Source organism: Centroberyx gerrardi, chromosome 1, assembly GCF_048128805.1.
Source record: "Centroberyx gerrardi isolate f3 chromosome 1, fCenGer3.hap1.cur.20231027, whole genome shotgun sequence".
Lineage (NCBI taxonomy): Eukaryota > Metazoa > Chordata > Actinopteri > Beryciformes > Berycidae > Centroberyx > Centroberyx gerrardi.
Window position 1 is genome coordinate 31662092 of NC_135997.1, and position 18868 is coordinate 31680959.

The window sequence follows — 18868 nt, forward strand, 5'->3', positions numbered from 1 at the left end:
AGTGGAGTGTGTGTGTGTGTGTGTGTGTGTGTGTGTGTGTGTGTGTGTGTGTAAGTGAGTGTGTGTGTCAGGATCATGAAATGTTCTTGGCTGTATGTTTCCCTCTGCCATACTTCACGGTGCATTCCAGATGTTTCATACAGTGGCTGGTATAGAAGCCCAAGGCTGCTGACTCTCTGTGCGTGTGTGTGTGTGTGTGTGTGTGTGTGTGTGAGTGTGTGTGTGTGTCTTCCATAAACTGGCAGGTACAGGAGCTCCAGGCGATGCCGTGTTGCTCTTTCAGTGGCTTTATAAGCCAGCGCAGGCTCGGTTCCAAGACAACCAAGGGGGGGAAAGTGTTAAAACCAGATGTCACAGCTGATCATTCTGCTGCTTGTTGGGGCAATTTTTGAACGTCTGCTCTTTGTCATGAAAGCGCTCATAGCAATTGAACAATGGAGCCAGACACATAAACACAAACTGGAATTTGAATTCTGTCAGCTCGCATTTGCTAACTGCATGTATAATAGTGATGCATAGGGTTTAAACTTACGCATGAAAAGATGCACTTACTCTCTGGTGCTTTAATGCTCATGTGTGCAGCCAGCGGGAAGGCACAGATCTTGTTTTTGTGGTGTGGTGAAAGCGAAATTGTTAACGAGCAACTGTTTATCAAAAGAAATGATTTCCCTTACCATTACAAACCTTAATGTAACCCAGCATAGTGGCTAAGACCATTTCCCATAGCCGATGTGTAATAAAGCATAGAAGCTAACAGCATGCCCCGCTGCTGTCACCATCCATGCACCATGGCAACGCACCTAAAGCTCAAGTGAATACATTTCCCACTGACTGAACTAGGTGTTATATGTCCATTTATCCACTTTTGTGTCAATAATGTATTATATATGCTTGCCACAAGGGCCGGTATCTCCACATGCTGATGTGTCTAATAGGCTGTAAGATTTTCATTAGGTCCTTGTTGAACCTCCATGTGTGAAATGCCTGTGGTACAAACCTTTATAGACCAGCTCATGCTCCTGCTGATGCTAGTTTTCACTGCAGCTGCATTGGAAGATTGCTTTTTCCATTTCACATTTCTCTACAATTCAGGTTGCTTGTGGAAGAGTTTGGCTAGCTAGCAGAAGATTCATTTCAAGTTCCCTGGTTTTCTGATAAGGTAAGTTGTGTCATTTTACAACATTAGTTTGATTTAGGGTTTAGCTTGTTGTTTATTGGACTTCTTCGTTGTAAGTGGGCCTTGCTAAGATTATGTTAGCATTTGATTTTTCATCGTCACGTTCTCATTTGCCAAGAGCTGGTAAGCATGGAAAAAGCGCTAAGCTAGTTTTTACTTTGTTTTCCCTTTCTGTGTTTCTTTCAGGATGACAGCACTTTATCCGTGAATCAAAGTTGCAGTGAAAACTTATGCTGCCATACTATAATCAAAGTTCAACCAAGTAACAATGTTCCAGGCTGGATAGCGGCTAATTGTGTAGAAACAATACTGCCAGTAGCCTACAGGCATTTCTGCAGCTGGCTCATCACCAACATAATAACCCCAGAATGAAATTATGATTTTCATCAAGAAAAAAATCACAGCAGGCCATAACCCGCCGCCGATCCTCCTAGGACTCTAGGGGCTAATACCATCTCCCATAGATGTCAATGTGTAGCACAATGTGCACCCATCCCCACCCATAGACATCATAGTGTAGCTACGCCCCAAATGAGACGCGACAGCTCGTCAGACTGATACAGACCTGCTGTTCAGTGGCAGGCCTCTCAGTCCAGACACTGCCTGCTTTGTGGATACTGCACTCCCACGGGTCCCACATACTGGGAAATCAACACACACAGAGCTGATTTGTATGTGTGTGTGTGCGTGTGTGTGTGTGTGTGCTGCTGTACGTGTCATGTTACTAATTTCAGCCATTAGAGCAACCCTGCATGCTGCTACTCAGGATTAGGCAAAAGGGAATTTACATTAGTGTACAGTACGTCGCTAATGCCAGTGAAATCCACCCCATCTGCCAGCTTAATGAGCACAATGAAGGGTCAAGATTGGGAAACAGGTACAGAGAGCTCTGGGGAAAGAGTGGAAAGGCCTGCTGAGCACTAAAGTCATGCTGAACAGGGCTATAATGAACTACAGATTATGATTGCTGTTCAAGGAATGAAACAACTGCGCTGAAAAAAGAGAGGATGGATGGCTTTGATGGCAGCAACAGCAGACATGGATGGGGGGGGGGGGACTATTTTATCTCCTCCGTCTTTTCTGGGGGATGTACTGTGCAGATGGGTTAGAGAGTTTGCAAGTCTGAGATTTCAGTCATACTGTGACTACAGCTTTTCCCATAGTTTGTTCTTTGAAGAAGTGCAGCTATAAATGTTGCATGAGGGATACGGGGTAAGCCGGGCCGCTGAGGAACAGTGTGAGGCTGCTGATGCCGAAAAACAAACACTGAACTTTACCCAAACACGGGCGAACACGAAGTTAACGAGGTGTAGAGATGTGTTTGCCGTCAGCCTCGCTGCAAACCCCTCAGTATCCAGCCAAGGATTCAGAGGGTGACACGGGAGAGAGGCAAAACAATCGTTTCTGCATCCAGACAGCTACTGTAACGCCGCATCCAGGAATCCTAACACAAGCAAAAAGCCAGGGCTTACTAGAGACTTCCATCAGCTCCCCTGTCTGCTATCAAGCTCCTTATGTAACTTGTACAGAGCTGTCAGTGGAGCGTACCTACCCATTCAACACCATTACTGTGTATTCCACTTTTTAGGGTTAGACTGGCAGGGATTTTTTGAAGGCTGATGCTGATGTTTTTCGACTCATGCTGCCGACTGATATTTTGACCGTTTTCATGCCAAATAATTCACAAAAATTACTATGATTCAGTGCTTTCCCCTGAATTGTATTCTTGTCAGGGTGGAAAAGCCTCTGAAACATTTAGACCATCATGGGACACTAAAAATCTCCACTGAAGGAGAATAATAACAACAAAATATATGAATGCATACTTGTGTGGAATCTGATCAAAATGTCTCATTAGAATCAATTCAGGTGAAGGTCTTCCCATAGATAACCAGTGTAGTATTGATCAATTCTACAATAAATATGTAATGAATCAAACTGCATCATATACATCATATTGGAGGTGGACGATACTGACTGGACCAGATGTGATTTTTAATAAAAGCCCAATATCAGCCCTATATAATCGGTCTACATTTATTCCACATAGCCCTCCGGTGATTCTGATCTCACCACCACAGCTTTGCATGTCCAAGCCAAAACATTAGCAGCAAGTTATTTCAGAGACAATTCCATCACGTCTGAGGGAAGGTGAGAAAATGAGCGAGGCTGCTACGGATCAATAATCCCTGCTGCTAATACAGGAATGAACGGAGTTAATCACATAGTCAAAGTGTGGAGCTGGGAAGGTACCGAGGCCTAATGAGATGCCATTGGACAGAATGTTAAAAGGCCATTTTTTAATGGGCCTTCAGTGAATGTCACCCGGCATTGCTATGGGTGTCGTAGAAAAGTACCTACCGGGCACAGGCTGGATTGGACTGGACACTTCAGTGAGATTACACATCGCCACTCACTCACTGTTGCTATGACAGCACACCGAAAATCCCCACCCTTTCCACTGCAACCTGAAAGTACCTTTTCCTCTGTTATGTGTGTGTGCGTGCGTGTGTGTGGAATGGGTAGAATTATTTATTTCTACAGTTCTTAAACCCTGCTGGAAAACCAGCTTTTAAGAATCTGTTAGTGAAAACCGTGAGTGGGTAGAAGAAAATCCAATATACAACCACACACGCAGCCTTGCATTGCTACAGCCTTGAGGACATGCTACTGACTTACATTCATTCCATTCCCTATCTAAACGTTACCTTCTTAACCCTATAACCCACCTAACCCCCCATTTCTAATCCCAATCCTAGAAATAACTCTTTTCTTAAGGACACATGCATACAAACGCACATACAAACACCCCAGAATCCAACAGACTGGCTGGATTGATACTTAAGTGTGCGCAGGGTTATAATCTCATCACCATAAATCAATATGCCAGCCATGGAGCAGCATTTACGAGCAACCCGGAGCAAGCGGGAGACACACACACACACACACACACACACACACCACAGACCACAGTGTGGCTGCAGGGTATTTCGTCTCCAGCACATGTCACCTCAAAAATAAGCAGTGGAGCTAAGAGCCATTAGGCCATGACCACAGTTTCCCTTTTAACTGCCATTAGAAAGCCGGTTCCAGCCCATCCACTCAATAGCCTGTCTGTCTCTGTGCCCTGCTTGGCTGTGGACACTGTCACTCATGCCAGGCAACGTCTGTCTGCACAGCCCGGTCATATTTTGTTACCAGTTATCGATAAGTAAAGCTATATTCCAAGAATAAGAAAGGCTGGTTGTCCAGGCCACTGAGGGGCGTCTCAGTGTATTGTTTCTCGCAGTCCGGCTGGCTCTACCCCTACAGTCAAACAAATTTAGAGGTGGTGTGAATGCATGCAAAGTTAATAGAGGAAGGCGAATGGAGTGAAACAGACTCAATTGCGCTCTAGGCAGCAGGAGGCAAAGAAGCGTTCAGTCCAGTTGAAATTGTTCAACTTGAGCAACAAATCAAGCCAAGCCAATCAGTCTAAAAGTTTCAGCTTCAGCTGTATATGTCTCCCCCCACCTAGTATTCACAGCAAGTAAAATGTCCATCGGGTATTTGTGGCCAATAACACTGACCGATGACATCTGAATAAAAAGTTAAAAGCTAGATTCCCCAAAGAAGACATTGGCGATGCTGCTGCTGCCAAGCTTGGAGCGAAAATGATTAAAATGCAGCATGACATAAAAACTGTAGTGCTGAAGCAGATTTTCAAATAATCTACACTGTCTCTCAACAAGAAAGATGTCAGCCAAGACCGCTAATCCTAATGGCTCTGTCCGTCCCGCTGCTTTCTGTTGTGTCAACTGGTGGCATCAAACCTGCAGGGCGTCACACCCATTTTGCTGCTTATTTTTCAAGTCATTCAATCAAACTCATGAGATTAAAGTGAGGCAAAACACCCCGTGTGAACGTATGGTAGAAGGTGGAAGGGTTTTAATATAGCGGTAATACCCGAGAGGGCGTTTTTTATGATGACTTTGTGTGCGAACATAATTAAACAGATACAAGGCGCAGTCAACTAATATCGACGGCGCTGGCAGCATAGTGATGAGATGTGTTCTGTTTTTGCAATCTGCTGAATGTGACCTGTAGTAATCTGTGCTATGTTGTAGTCATTATGTGTGAAATTTCCCTATGAGGACAGTAAAGCAGTAAAGCAAAGTAAAGTAAAGAACGTCCTCTTGGGTATCATGGCGTTTACACAACAGCTGCCAGTGCAAGTGTACTGGAAGTTTTCTTCAAAGTAGTGTACATACGTAAGATAAAAAATAACAGGAGAAAACCACTTTCTAGCTCCCTTTTTAGCACAACCATGGGAGTTATCAGTACAGCTGGAACGCATCTTTGACAAATTCAGGGTGTTTGGCTGAAATTACAGGTAGTGAATAAGAGCTCGCAGCACTAATAAAGCTCACCCTCGGCCTGGACAGCGCTCCTGTGCATACCAAGGTAACAGGCTAAGGCTGGTGAAGAAATGCAGTTGATGGTTGGGTTACCATCCAACAAAATGTGCCCCCGCATCCCTATACCTCTTTGGAGTTTACACAAGAAAGGAGTCGCCATCGATCTCCGGCATCGCTCCCATCCATCTTTCCAAATCACCTTTTTGAATCCATTTTACATAGAGGGAGATGGAAGCGAGCGCCTCCTTTGAAATGAAGCTTAGCCGGTGGCGCGTCGAGTGGCAGATTTATGTCTGTCTGAGGCAGTGGGCTCCTATTGTAGCGAGACCTCAGGGAACTGAGAGAATTATTAGTCACCAAGTGTCTCGCCTCCCTCCGTCGCAGGTAAAACATTACGACTCGACTCTATTCCCATAACAAATTCCACGAACTCCACATCATATGCTGCTACACATGTCTTTGTTCTGCTCGATTATAGTCATTCCCATGTATTGCTACTAATGTATCGCTGCTATAAAACTTGAGCAGAATGTCAAAGTGTCTGCTGTGAGTTACGGCACTTTTTGCTCCGAAAGCAACACTTTTTGACAACGCTTCTACTTCACAATGCTGGAGAGGAGGCCGCGGCACCGAGCACCAAGCCAGACAGGAGTATAATAGAGAATAGGAAGAAAGAAGAGAGAGAGAAAAGGAGCGAGAAAACAGCCTTGACCAGCTCACAAACGGAGAGCGCGAGACAGAGGGAGAAATACAGCCGGAGATAAAGATGTAGGTAGAGAGAGCTGCTGCTGTGCTATATTGACTATCCTGCTGTCATGCCTCCAACCTACGTCATCGCCTATTTGCGGCTCAGAGCGCTGTCATGCGATGAAAAAGAACTGTCCTCGGAACTATGAAAGCCTGACAGTCAACATTTTAGCGCATTTCAACATAGCCGGTCACAGCACGCCTTGATGTCTTATTTATATGACCCAGGCCCGGCAGTCATACCTTGAGGCACGATAAATACGGGCCCAGAGACGCACAGGCAAGCCAGCTCCGAGCCAAATCGCTCTCCTGGCTGTGACAGAAGACATGCAGAATGCAGTTTGACTTGGTTCCTTCGACTAACTGGCTCTGTTTTTTCCCGTATAAATCAGCGAGAGTTTGCTTTGCCAGAGGCAAACGATAAGGGGTTCCAGGAACATTCACATCACAGTCACAAGGTGTGCAAACAGTCCTCCTGTCAACACATACACACATATAAACACTGTGGTGAGTCAATCTGCTCGCACTGCGAGGAACTCCAGCTGAGGCTGATGCTCTGTTCTGAACGGTGGTGGGCGATGTGAGAGGCCCCATTTGCACCTATGTAGTGTTCTGCAGCTACAAAGGTTTGAACCGGCAAATCATGTAGTTTGTGCTGCTTTGTTATTGCGGGGGGGACAGTCGTCATGTCGCCCCCTGCTGTTTGCGTTCAAAACTGGCCATCAAAATGAATTGGATGGTTGGCACATTTCAAATGACACAACATGAGGTGCGATTACACCTCTGTGTCCTGTTCAATTAACCGCTATCGCATGCAGTGCCATAGTTTCCATTGAGATTTTTCCAAAATGGACTGCAAAGCATGCCACAGTGATGATGTCACTGCCACAGTCCACTCCAGTGATACAGCACAGTAGCAAGGCTGTGGCTGCAGTTGTTTTATTTGTGTGGATGCATTTTTTTTTTATCTGTACACTGTTATGCCTCTGCAAAAAAAAAATTGTTTCTTCTCATTCATAGCTTTTGTGCCTTAGTGCTGCAAAATGTCTGATGAAAGTTCAAGCTGTTACTAATTTATAATCAATTATTAAAAATACCCCTATGGGGAAATTAACTGTATTTTTATTTTATTTTAACGCTAACAGCAGATCCCTCCCCATAATGCTATATAATTTTGATGAGTTAACACAGCTAGCTAGCAAGTGCTAATTAGGCAGCATTAATTGAAAGTAAAAACTGACTGAAAGTAAAAAAAAATGACTTCAGAGCCTCCCATTGACCCCAATGATGGCTGCAACCGTTCTCCAAGCATCGGTCTTGAGGCGTTTATTCCTGTAGTCTCCTGTAGTCAAATGAAAGTTGTAGAGAACTGGGAAGCTTTGAATGGCTGTAATCAACATCTCTAATCAACTGTTCATGAAACAGAATCACATGTGTGTTGATCGCAGTGTGGATGCAGGCTGTACGACCCATGCAGGAGTTGAACCGGCAACCTTGACCAAGCTGCACTGTGGTGGTCCAACTGGGTGAGCCCTCTGGCAACATAGTGTCTGTTTTAGCCACACATTCCCCCCCCCCCCCCTCCCTCCAGACACTTCACATGCTAAAAAATCCAACTGAATCGACAAGGGAACAAAGTGGACTGTTCACTCCTACAAAATACGGGGCAATATAAATGTCGTCCCACTCACAGTAAATTATGTCACTGTGTTTTGACCTGTAATTATAGTGCCTCCCTTGACCAATCAGTGTATTTTTGAAAATCAGAATGCAGTGAGATGCATCATTCCCACCAAGTTTCGCCAAAATCCAAGCAGTGGTGTTTACGGCACAAAGGGAGATTTTTTCATGGCACAAAACAGGAAGAAGGCGCTGTTCTTCCAGAGCAGATAAGGCTAAAGCTTTCAGAGTTTCTGGACGGATGGAATGAGTGAAAAGCCAAAGGAAAAATCACTTCCAACATGTTTATCCTCTTCAGTAAAGCCAAACACGCCATGGGGGATGGGAGACAGGAAACAACAGGGTTTATTGGAAATGTGGTGTTAATTTTGAGAAACACTAGAACTAACAATACCACTGGCATCAGATAGAGGCTACCAATCGTCTCCACCATGGTCTCATTTGTTTACGGTAATTGTACGAAGATATCACAATTAATTTGACAATAAAAAATGCTACAGTAGCATTGCCTTTAAACAGCCACCCCCCTTGGGCCAATCAATGTAGCTTTGAAAATGTTGGAATGCAGTGGTGAGATGCATCATTCCTCCAAGTTTCTTCACAATCTGATCAGCAATGTCTGAGATATCGTGTGTGATGAGAGAACAAACAGATGGATGGATGGAGACCAATCCATAGTCCCCAAAAATCCAACCAAAGTCAATGAGACATTGTCGAAGTCGTCACATAAGCCTTATAACCCAATAACAGGTCACTTCAACATCTGCTCATTCTCCTGAGAGAATGATGCCTGTATAGCCCCTGCGTGCTAAGCCCTTACACTGAAAGGACACACACTTGAATGACTTTGTCTATATTCGTCCTTCAGAAGTGACTGAGAAAGTCTTGTTAAATGTTTCAAAAGAGCCCATCTCTGCTGGAAGGTTATGCACTGAAAGGCTGTCTTTTATAGATGGAAGTTCATTCCTGTCTGTATGTTAAAAAAAAAAAAAAAAGGCAGCACAGTCTTATAGAAAGAAGCCCTTCATGCCACTGGGCTCTATTCAGAACTCGCTCACACATTTCCTCGCAGAGACAAATATAATGTCATCCTCCATCTTTGTTCGGGCTTGATGCAAAGGCCTGGCACACTCTGTTCTGCACCCGGCAAATACAGCGACGACCGGGCCAAAGCATTCCAGACAACTGATCCAAGCTGAATCTCTCCAAACAAGGTTTCTGTGTTTCGTTAGGGATCATTTGTATGATATTTGTCAGCTGCAAGGCTTTCAAAACACAATGTACTCTCAAGTTCTTAACCTGATTTATGTGGATGTGGGTCCAAAGCAGAGCAGAGAGATCTCCTTATTAACCGCACTCCAATGCCAGATGGATCACTTTACTGCACTGCGCTGCTTTATTGAATCAAACGGAGGAAGAAAAAATGCTCCATATTACAGAAGTTGCAAAGAGAAGAATGGGTGCATTGAGGGTGTACGTGCATGTGTGTATCAGTGGGTGTGCGTGGGTGTGTGTGTGTGCGGCTAAACCCAATACCCTTTGACACAGCGTACAAAGGCTTAATTTTCATTGCGGCATAAGAAGAAAAAAAAAATACAGAAATGCTCTCAGAACAATTTGCATTTTTTAAACTGTTTTTTCAAACACCGGAGAGTAGCAAATTACCTTACTCTCCTCATCAAAGCTCACAGAACTCTACAGGAATGCAATATGAGTCCAAAACCACTTCTGCTACCAAGACTTCCTTTTGTATCACTAACCCTAAAATCAATTTCCTCACCCAGCTGAGCCAACAGGTATGAAAGGTCCCTGTGATAAACCTTTTAAATTGTATTTTTCTCTTGACATGCTAGCTGCACATGTTGTGTGCATGTAATTGTGTGTGCGCGTGGGCGTGTGTACGGATATTCACATTTGCATATTTGAGAGAAAGAATTTGAGGATTCACTGAAAAATGACCGTAGCAATAGCGCTGAACACACATCCTAAATCAACTCACTTTGGTATCGTGCCAAAGCATTTCTCATCTCACTTGAAGCTGCATGTTGCCTGAAAAACAATGACTGGTACAATTGCGTTACATACTGCTGGTAAACAACAGTAATGCATCTCAGCCTGTAGTTAAGACAGCTCAGATACTAATTGAACACAATGACCGGTGTAGAAACATTTTAGCAACTACCTGAGCTCACCTGGGGACTTCAACTGCAGAACGTGAAGCCAAGGAAGCACATGAGGAAGTAGCAGAGAGAATATCTTCGGCTCCTTGTTCGGATCACACCAGTGGATCCAGGTTATCTTGTACAGTCCAGACACACCCTCGCATTTTGTAATCAGCTGCCTCTAACAGTGCCTCAGCAAGAAGCGCCTCAGACAAATTACATTTTTTCCAGCCTCTTTGCCAAGTTTGCCGAGGCAGGCAATTCAACTCAACTTTAGTGTCATTCCAGTTTACAAAAGTACCCAGTACAATGAAAAGCTTTTTCTTCACAGTGCATTCCTAAAAAGAAGGGCAGAAAGGATGAAACACGAATGATGACGTCCTCATCTGGGCTAATCAGTAACAAATATGTCAATCAGTGTCATTTTGAACGCTGGAAAGCAGCGGTGAGACGCATCATTCCCCAGGTTTTGTCAAAATCGGATCAGTGGTGTCTGAGATATGCACACGACACAAGGAAGAGCGAACAAATATAGTGCTCCTCCTTTGGGCTGATCAGTGTAATTCTGAAAATGTGACAACACAGTGGTGAGATGCATCATTCCGTGCAAGTTTCGTCAAAATCCAACAAGTAAAAACGTGTTGTAGCGCCCTACTTAGACCAATCAGTGCAATTTTTAAAATGCCAGAATGGAGCGATGAGATGCATCATTTCCTTAAGTTTTATGAAAATCCTATCAGCAGCGTCCAAGATATTGTGCAGACAATTAAACAAATGCTGTAGTGCATATTTAGTATTTAATCAGCAGGGATTTCGAGGTGCATATTAGTACAGGATGTAGATATAAAGTGACATTGTGCATAGAATTCAAGTATTACAGTTAATCCCAGTTAATAAAGTTACTGGTGCACAGTGAAGTTTAAAGTGACAGTTTAAAGTGACAGGTGCATCAGATTAAAAGCAGAAATGCAATGGAGGCGTCACATATGCCTGTTTTCATACACACCGCTTGTTTTCACTATGCGCACCAGACTCGTCAAGTGACATGTAAAACTAATTTGATGCGCCTGTCTGCTTTTGATTGAGCCATAAATGACCTATTCTGAGGGAAAAGCGCATCATCCCTGTTTTTAATCAGGGTGTTCCTTTGAAGAAGAAGCATAAAGGAAGCCAAGACATGAATGAGGAAAAGCTAATTAACAAAATCTATAAACACCCTTTAATCTATAACTGTGAACTAAGCAGGTAATTTAATTAGTAGCATACAATTGCTCATATGCCATTTTCAAAATGTGAACACTATGTTGTTTAGTTCAGGGGTTCTTAATAATTTTCTAGTCACGGACTACCAGTTAGATAAACAGTAGGCCCCACGGACCCCCATTTAATGAGATTTTATCCCAGCGACTCCATACGGCATTGTTTTGTTTGTTTTTGATGTCGTTTTTAATTGAACTGTCTACACTGTACGTGGGGAGATGATTGTGGTCAATGTGAAACCTATGATTACAACAGTCATTCTTATACATTCTGTAAATGGGTATATTTTCTAGTGAAGTAAATAATAGTGAAATTAAACTATGCTAACAGAAATGTCCAAGGCAGCAAGCAATCAACAGGTGCTCTTCAGAAATGGTATTACAAGAATATATTAAAAACTGAAGGGGGTCCATTAAGACACTCTGTAGTGGTAAAAAAAAAAAAAAGTTAAAAGCCTTTTTACATTGGTAATCTAAAAATATGACTTTTTATTCTGAGACAGTGAAATTAAACTATTCCTCATTTTACTGGGGACCCCTGGAACCCCCTCAAGAACCCCTGGAACCCCCTCAAGGACCGCTTGAACCCCCACAAGGACCCCTGGAACCCCCTCAAGAACCCCTGGAACCCCCTCAAGGACCACTGGAATCCCCTCAAGGACCGCTGGAACCCCCTCAAGAACCCCTGGAACCCCCTCAAAGACCCCTGGAACCTCCACAAGGCCCCCTGGAACCCCCTCAAAGACCCCTGAAACCTCCGCAAGGCCCCCTGGAACCCCCTCAAGGACCCCTGGAACCCCCTCAAGAACCGCTGGAACCCCCTCAAAGACCCCTGGAACCTCCGCAAGGCCCCCTGGAACCCCCTTAGGACCCCTGGAACCCCCTCAAGAACCGCTGGAATCCCCTCAAGGACCCCTGGAACCCCCTCAAAGACCCCTGGAACCTCCGCAAGGCCCCCTGGAACCCCCTCAAGGACCCCTGGAACCCCCTCAAGAACCGCTGGAATCCCCTCAAGGCCCCCTGGAACCCCCTCAAGAACCGTTGGAATCCCCTCAAAGACCCCTGGAACCCCCTCAAGGACCCCTGGAACCCCTTGAATCACCAATGGTCTAGTTTATCTACTAGCTGATGTTCAAAACTGTATGAAGCAGAATGTAGGACAACCATCATGGTGTAGAGACACAGGTACCAGTGTTGCTGACGCTGCAAATCTCCCACCTGCAGTGTACTGTTGAAGTGTAAAATTTGGAGCGCATTCAGGCCTTGGAGTGGAGAAGAGCTGGATGTTAAAGCCTGTAGTTGTGCTTTTCAGAGCAGCAACCCTCCACCTGTTACTGAACCTGTAGCTTCTGTTCCACATTGCTGCACTGGGCAAGACCATCTGCTGCTCAGACCGACACAAAACAACTTCCAGGTGGGTTAAGCATGTATGTGTGTATGCCGTATTTGCATGTGCACATCCGTGTGAGTAAGTGTTCGAATGTGTGTTTGCTAGGGTTAGACTGATATATCGCACCAATACTGGCCTATTACTCAATATGTCAGCCAGTCAGTGTCGTCCACCTCTGATATGATGGATATGATGCAGTGTTATTGATTAAATATTTATTGTAGAATTGATTAATGCTGCACTGGTTGTATATGGCAGGTTTTCCCACATGTTTTCATATCACCCCCCAATAGATCTGCATTCGACCATGGACCCAGTTTAATAAGATTTAAGATTTCGTCCTATGGAACCCCATCCATCCGTCCTATGAACAGCCGTTGCTAAATATGACTTGGTGCAGAAATATAAAAATGTATACAGCCTACTGTAGATGAGGTGATACCAGCAGAGTGGATCATTGATTGATGGTCTAAACATTTTAGAGGCTTTTCCACCCTGACAAGAACAGAATTCTGGAGGAAACACTGAACACTTGTAATTTGTTGGCATAAAAATGGTCAAATTCTAAGATATTGAATATCAGCATGAATACAGTAGGTCAAGCCCTAGTGTATACTGTACACAACATCACTGCGTGTGTGTGTGTGCGTGTGTGTGTGTGTGAGACTGACCTGGTCATCGTATCTGTAGGTGAGGAACTGGTCTTCAGTGGTGTCCTCCAGGAAGCTGCCCTGAGGCGAGAGGGCGAACTCTGGCAGGAACACTGCGCTCTGGGGCTGGCTGTCTGCACACTGGCAACACACACACACACACACACACACACACACACACACACAGTGTCAGTGGATCAGTATCCAGGCGGACGCTTGGTAATAATATTAGTCAGATCACGAAATCACTCTGCACCCAGGTCCATACACTTTAAACACACACACAGGCATGCATGAATGGACACACACACACACACACGCACACACACACACACACACACACACCTGGAGCAGCTGGACAGTTGGACTGGAGCGCTCCAGCCAACCCCACAGGACTGTATCGCGAGTTATAAATCTGGATCTCAATCTGTCCCAGGTTAATTTAGTGAGCTGAAACCTGGACCCAACCGGTGTTTTCTAAACAGATGCTGTGAAATCATCTCCCCAAACAGGCCGGGGCCCCCCTATCCAATTGCTCTCGACTCACAGGAGAGAAAAGCTGCGCTCGGATATTACCAAACTCTCTGCTGATTCTTCATAAATTCTGCTACACTTGAATATTTCATATCAATTTCTCTGTGATTTATAGAACAGTCGGCGAGTGTGTATTTCATACGCTGGATTTTTGGATGATCAGCATAATCCAAAGGCTGGGAGGAGAAGACTGATTATCAGGCTAACAGGGACCGGACTGGAGCTGTGCTGCACACTGAGAGAAAGAGAGAGAGAGAGAGAGAGAGAGAGAGAGAGAGAGAGAGAGAGAGAGAGATTGGATGGGAATAACTGGCATCTGGCATTAGAGAGCCCCAGTCATTCCCGAGAGGGCGTGTTTGTGTGTGTGTGTGTGTGTGTGTGTGTGTGTGTGGGTGTGTGTGTGTGCATGCATACAGGCCACTTGAATTGTGTGAGAGAGAGATGATCCACCATTAAGATTACTGGGAGTGGTGTCTCCTGCAGGCTTTTAGAGCCACTTAGAGGCAGACACAGCACAAGTGCCACTGGTATGCATTTCCCTGAGGACTGTCTGAGGACTGGCACACTTTCATCAGTTACTAACCTCTTGACTCTCCCTCTCTATTCCTCTCTCTCTCTCTCTTTCTCTCTCTCTCTCTCTCTCTCTCTCTCTCTGTGTGTGTGTGTGTGAAGGAGTTCAAGTGTTCTAGTTTCTCTCACTGTTCTCTATCACTGAGAGAACAGATTAAACTTGAATGGAATGAATGATTTTTTCTTTCTATTTCCTCATCATGCCACATACAACGGCCCTCGCATATTAAAGGTGCTACATGTAGCGTTTTAACATCAATAAATCATGACTGTGTTCGTTCTGAGATGTTAGTATAATTACCATAAACAAGTGAGGGCATTGCCAAGAAGATTGACAGCCTCTACATGGCATTTTACATTGTGTGACACTGGTGGGAAATCTGCTGGATTGCTTTACGGCACAAAAAAGGAAGAGGGGGCTGTTGTTCCAGTGTAAATGGAGCTAAAGGTTTCTGGCAATGGCAGATGGAGGAAGGAGTGAAAGGCCGATAGAAAACATGTTTATCCTCTTCGGTAAAGAGAAAGAAAGCAGAGATGTTGTGTATGATGGACGGATGAATGAACAAACCAACAAATAAAGGGACGGAGACCGAGCCACAGTTTCCCCTCCCACTAACAAATTAGATGCCAGATGATATTTTGTCATTATTTGGGTGAGCACTGGCTAACTGCCCAGCGGGAGGAAAACTCTGAATGGCACATGGGGAGGCACAGTGAGTGCGGCTGCACAACTTATTGAAAAAATATTGAAAACGACTGGCAGTTTCCATATCGCACAAGGTTTCAATTTTAACTAGAGGTGAAAAGGTGTTTCATACAGCTTCTTGAATGAGATATGTTTTTTTCTGTGGAGACGTACTGGTACAAATTAAGTTGCATGTTGAGGAAAATCTTCCATTTTATTTAAACTCAGCAAATCCATTCATCCTGCTCCCTCCATCCTTTTTATAAATTAATAATAAATAAAAAAAAAGCTGAAATAGCTGGGTCCTCATGCAATTGCAGTATTCAAGTGAACTTAACGAAGCGTCAATTTTGTGGAGCAATTTTGCGGTCTAGACTAGTATGTCTCGGTCAGGTCGCCCTACCCAGCCTCCATGTTGCATCCCCCAACTACTGAGTACAAACTCTACCCAGCCAACATTTAGATGTTGAATAGATGTTGATATGACGGCCTGCACCAACATTGAAAACCTGTTTAAACACAGCACCAATAAGAAAGAGACAACATCCAGGACCTAAATATCTTTCTGATATCTGATATCATTTAAAGAGTAACTTAACACCAAACCCAGATCTGAGTAAAACCTGACACCTAATGGCAAAAAGCATGCTACTGAAATTACCATCTGCTATTGGCTGATCTTTAGTGCCATGTCACCACCTGTTGTACCCTATAGAAGGTGACATCACCTGGTACCAAAGATCAGCCTGGAAATACTCAAGTAAAGTGCCAGTACCTTGAACTTGTACTTGAGTACAGTACTGGAGTAAATGTACTTAGTTACTTTCCACCTCTGTTAACCCATGATTTACAATGAGAACAACTCTCTAGATGAAAAAATAAAAAGACACCCGGTTGATATCTGTGGACTATCTGTGGTGCATTTTCATCACCTCAACTTATTGTACCAAGTGGTCATACAGCGACCCTCTCCACACATACTGGGAGTAGTGGAGGGTGCAGTGCCTTGCTCAAGGGCTTAATCTTCCCAGCTGGTCCAGGGATTCAAACCGGCAACCTTCTGGTCACAAGCCACCTTCTCCGCCCCAATATGAGGCTGTTAGGGAAGGACAGGACATCAGCTGATGTGAACTGAGTGACCTTTCACTCCAAACGCACACACACAATCACACATACACCCACATAATTATGCACACACGCACACACACTCAGGCCTAGCCTAAACAGAGCCCATGTGTGACCCCCCTCAAACCCCCCTCCGCCCCCTCAGCCCACCCCCGATACTCCTAAGCACACAACCATCTGCTAAAACTATGACTCCCAAAGCCCATATGTCTGAACAAGACCAACCAAAATAAACACCTCAGCGCTCTTTCTCTCCCTTTCTGTTTCTTTCATCGTCTCACGCACACACAGGTGCATGGCTTTCACGTCTGCGTCCGAGACTTCAAACATTTCATCGAGACGTTACACGACTATGTATATGCATGTGTGTGTGTGCGCATGCGTGTGTGTGTACGTGAGAACCTCTGCACGTATGTGCCTACAATATGCACGTCTCTTCAAATGTGTCCCTCGTGTTAAATTAGCTCCGTTTAAGGCTTTAAATTGTATCCAAATGTCTTCCCTGCAGCTTTTAGGGGTCTTAATCATTTAACCATGTAATGCAGCTGTAAAGTTAGATAGAGGTATTGACAGGTTCTTTACATTTGGTGATATTTAGTGGAGGCAAGGTTGGAAAGTAAGGCAAATGAAATAAGGCAAATGTCATAAATTCACCTACAAATGTGAATGGGACCAGCAGTAGTGTTGTTTTTATTTTCTTTTATATTCATATTACATTACTTGCACTTCCAGTTGGTCACAATAAGTTTGACCCACATGCATGTCTACTCTTCGATGAATACAGAACAGGGTTAATACAATTTGTTTTCATCACATCTGCTCTAATAAACACAATTAAACTTCATGTTCCATAACAATTCATTTCCCGGTGTCTTTTTTCTTAGATTGCCTTTTACAGCTTCACAACGTTCATTAGCTATGTTCAGTCAGAAGGAGACCGGTTTTGCCAACTTTGTCACTTTATTCAGGTTTTTAAATTGGTCTTGGGTTGTATTCCAGGCAGCATTAAATAGGTCTTCAACAGTCTTTAATTAGGCTTTCTGAAACCTGCAGATACCCTGCGAGCGCGAGTCAAATAGGTTCTTCCCATTTCTTTTCACTGCTGCTGATAATGCAAAAAAGGGAATATCGAAGGAGTACAAGCGCTACATGGGGGTTGAGTTTGGACCACTGCCCTACATAATGTGCAGCCCTGCATAGAGCCTCGCGGCAGTGTGATTTGTCATCGCATACAGAGGGCTAAGTCCATATCGGGCCACACACACACACACACACACACACACACACGCACACACGCACACACACACACACACACACACAATCACCCATAGGCACCAGCACTTATATGGACATAGTTACATGCCAGCACACTTCTGCCCTAACATACACACACACACACACACACATGCACGCACGCACACAGAAACACACACACACACACACACACACACACATGCACTCACACAGAAACACACACATACACACACACAATCACCCATAGACACTGGCACTTACATTATATGGGTACATATCCCCACACATCTACATACACACATGCAGGCATACACACACACACACACACACACACACACACACACACACAGAGTCAGGTCGTCCTGCTGTGAAGTTACTGAGTCGTGGCGGTGCAGCCCACCGTAAAGCGGCTCCCCTAATTGAGTTTACACACCAGTGGAAGGACAGTGTCAGGACAGCCTTCACCCTGCCAGCACCCTGCGGCGGCCGGTTCACTCTGGATCACTGGGTCACTTCAGACGAGCCAATACTGGGATAATACCAGGAGAGCGCAGCCCACCCCGGGGGGACGACATACCGTACCGCAGGAGGCGGCTGTTACATACAGTAGGAGGCATTAGGCGGTAATGCCATCAGAGGAACTCCTCAGTCGTAAAATCCGCGACCGAGAGCCTCGTGCGGCATGTCAGAAAATCAACTTGACTTGATTTTCTGCTTTGATTTTCTGCCTTTTTCGCACACAGAAGGACGGGGAGATCTAAACGATATCCCAGTCATCTCCATCTGATGACCATCGCACACGCTACAGCAGGGGTTCTGAAATGCTTTCATGTCAAGTCCACCAGCGATGATTCGGTCCGTCCTCGCTGGAAATTCCCCCCCCCGCTGATTTTTTAGCCGATTTAAATTACCTTGATCTTCGGTAATTTAAAATGTAGCCTAGTGCAAGGCTCTTAAATGAGGAAGCCCACACAGGGACGATGATTGATTTTAAATCAAGTTGATTTAAAATGTATTTGGAGCCTAGACAAAGCCGACGTTTCCTCTCCTCGGGGTGTGCTGTTTTTGTCCTATTATAGTGTCTTGTACTGCTGATTCCTATTGGGAATCAATGCACTGCAAACTCATACTTGTTCATCAGTTTTTTTTTCTCACCTGCAAGGACTTGTACTATAATTTAAAAATGTAAAAATGCCCTTTTTCCTTGCACATCTAAAAGCTATGTTTCAATAGCAGCC

General features: G+C 44.5%; 2 protein-coding genes across 2 annotated transcripts in view; both read right to left on the minus strand.

Annotated features, from left to right (window-relative positions):
• efl1 (elongation factor like GTPase 1) overlaps positions 1-18868 on the minus strand; it is a 348687-nt gene that overhangs the window by 219588 nt on the left and 110231 nt on the right. The gene's annotated exons all lie outside the window — the stretch shown is intronic.
• The window catches only part of adamtsl3 (ADAMTS-like 3), a 157186-nt gene that overhangs the window by 125872 nt on the left and 12446 nt on the right, over positions 1-18868 (minus strand). The window contains exon 2 of the mRNA XM_078284275.1: positions 13484-13603. Within this exon, the coding sequence (XP_078140401.1) occupies positions 13484-13603 (120 nt within the window). The remainder of the gene's footprint in view (positions 1-13483; positions 13604-18868) is intronic.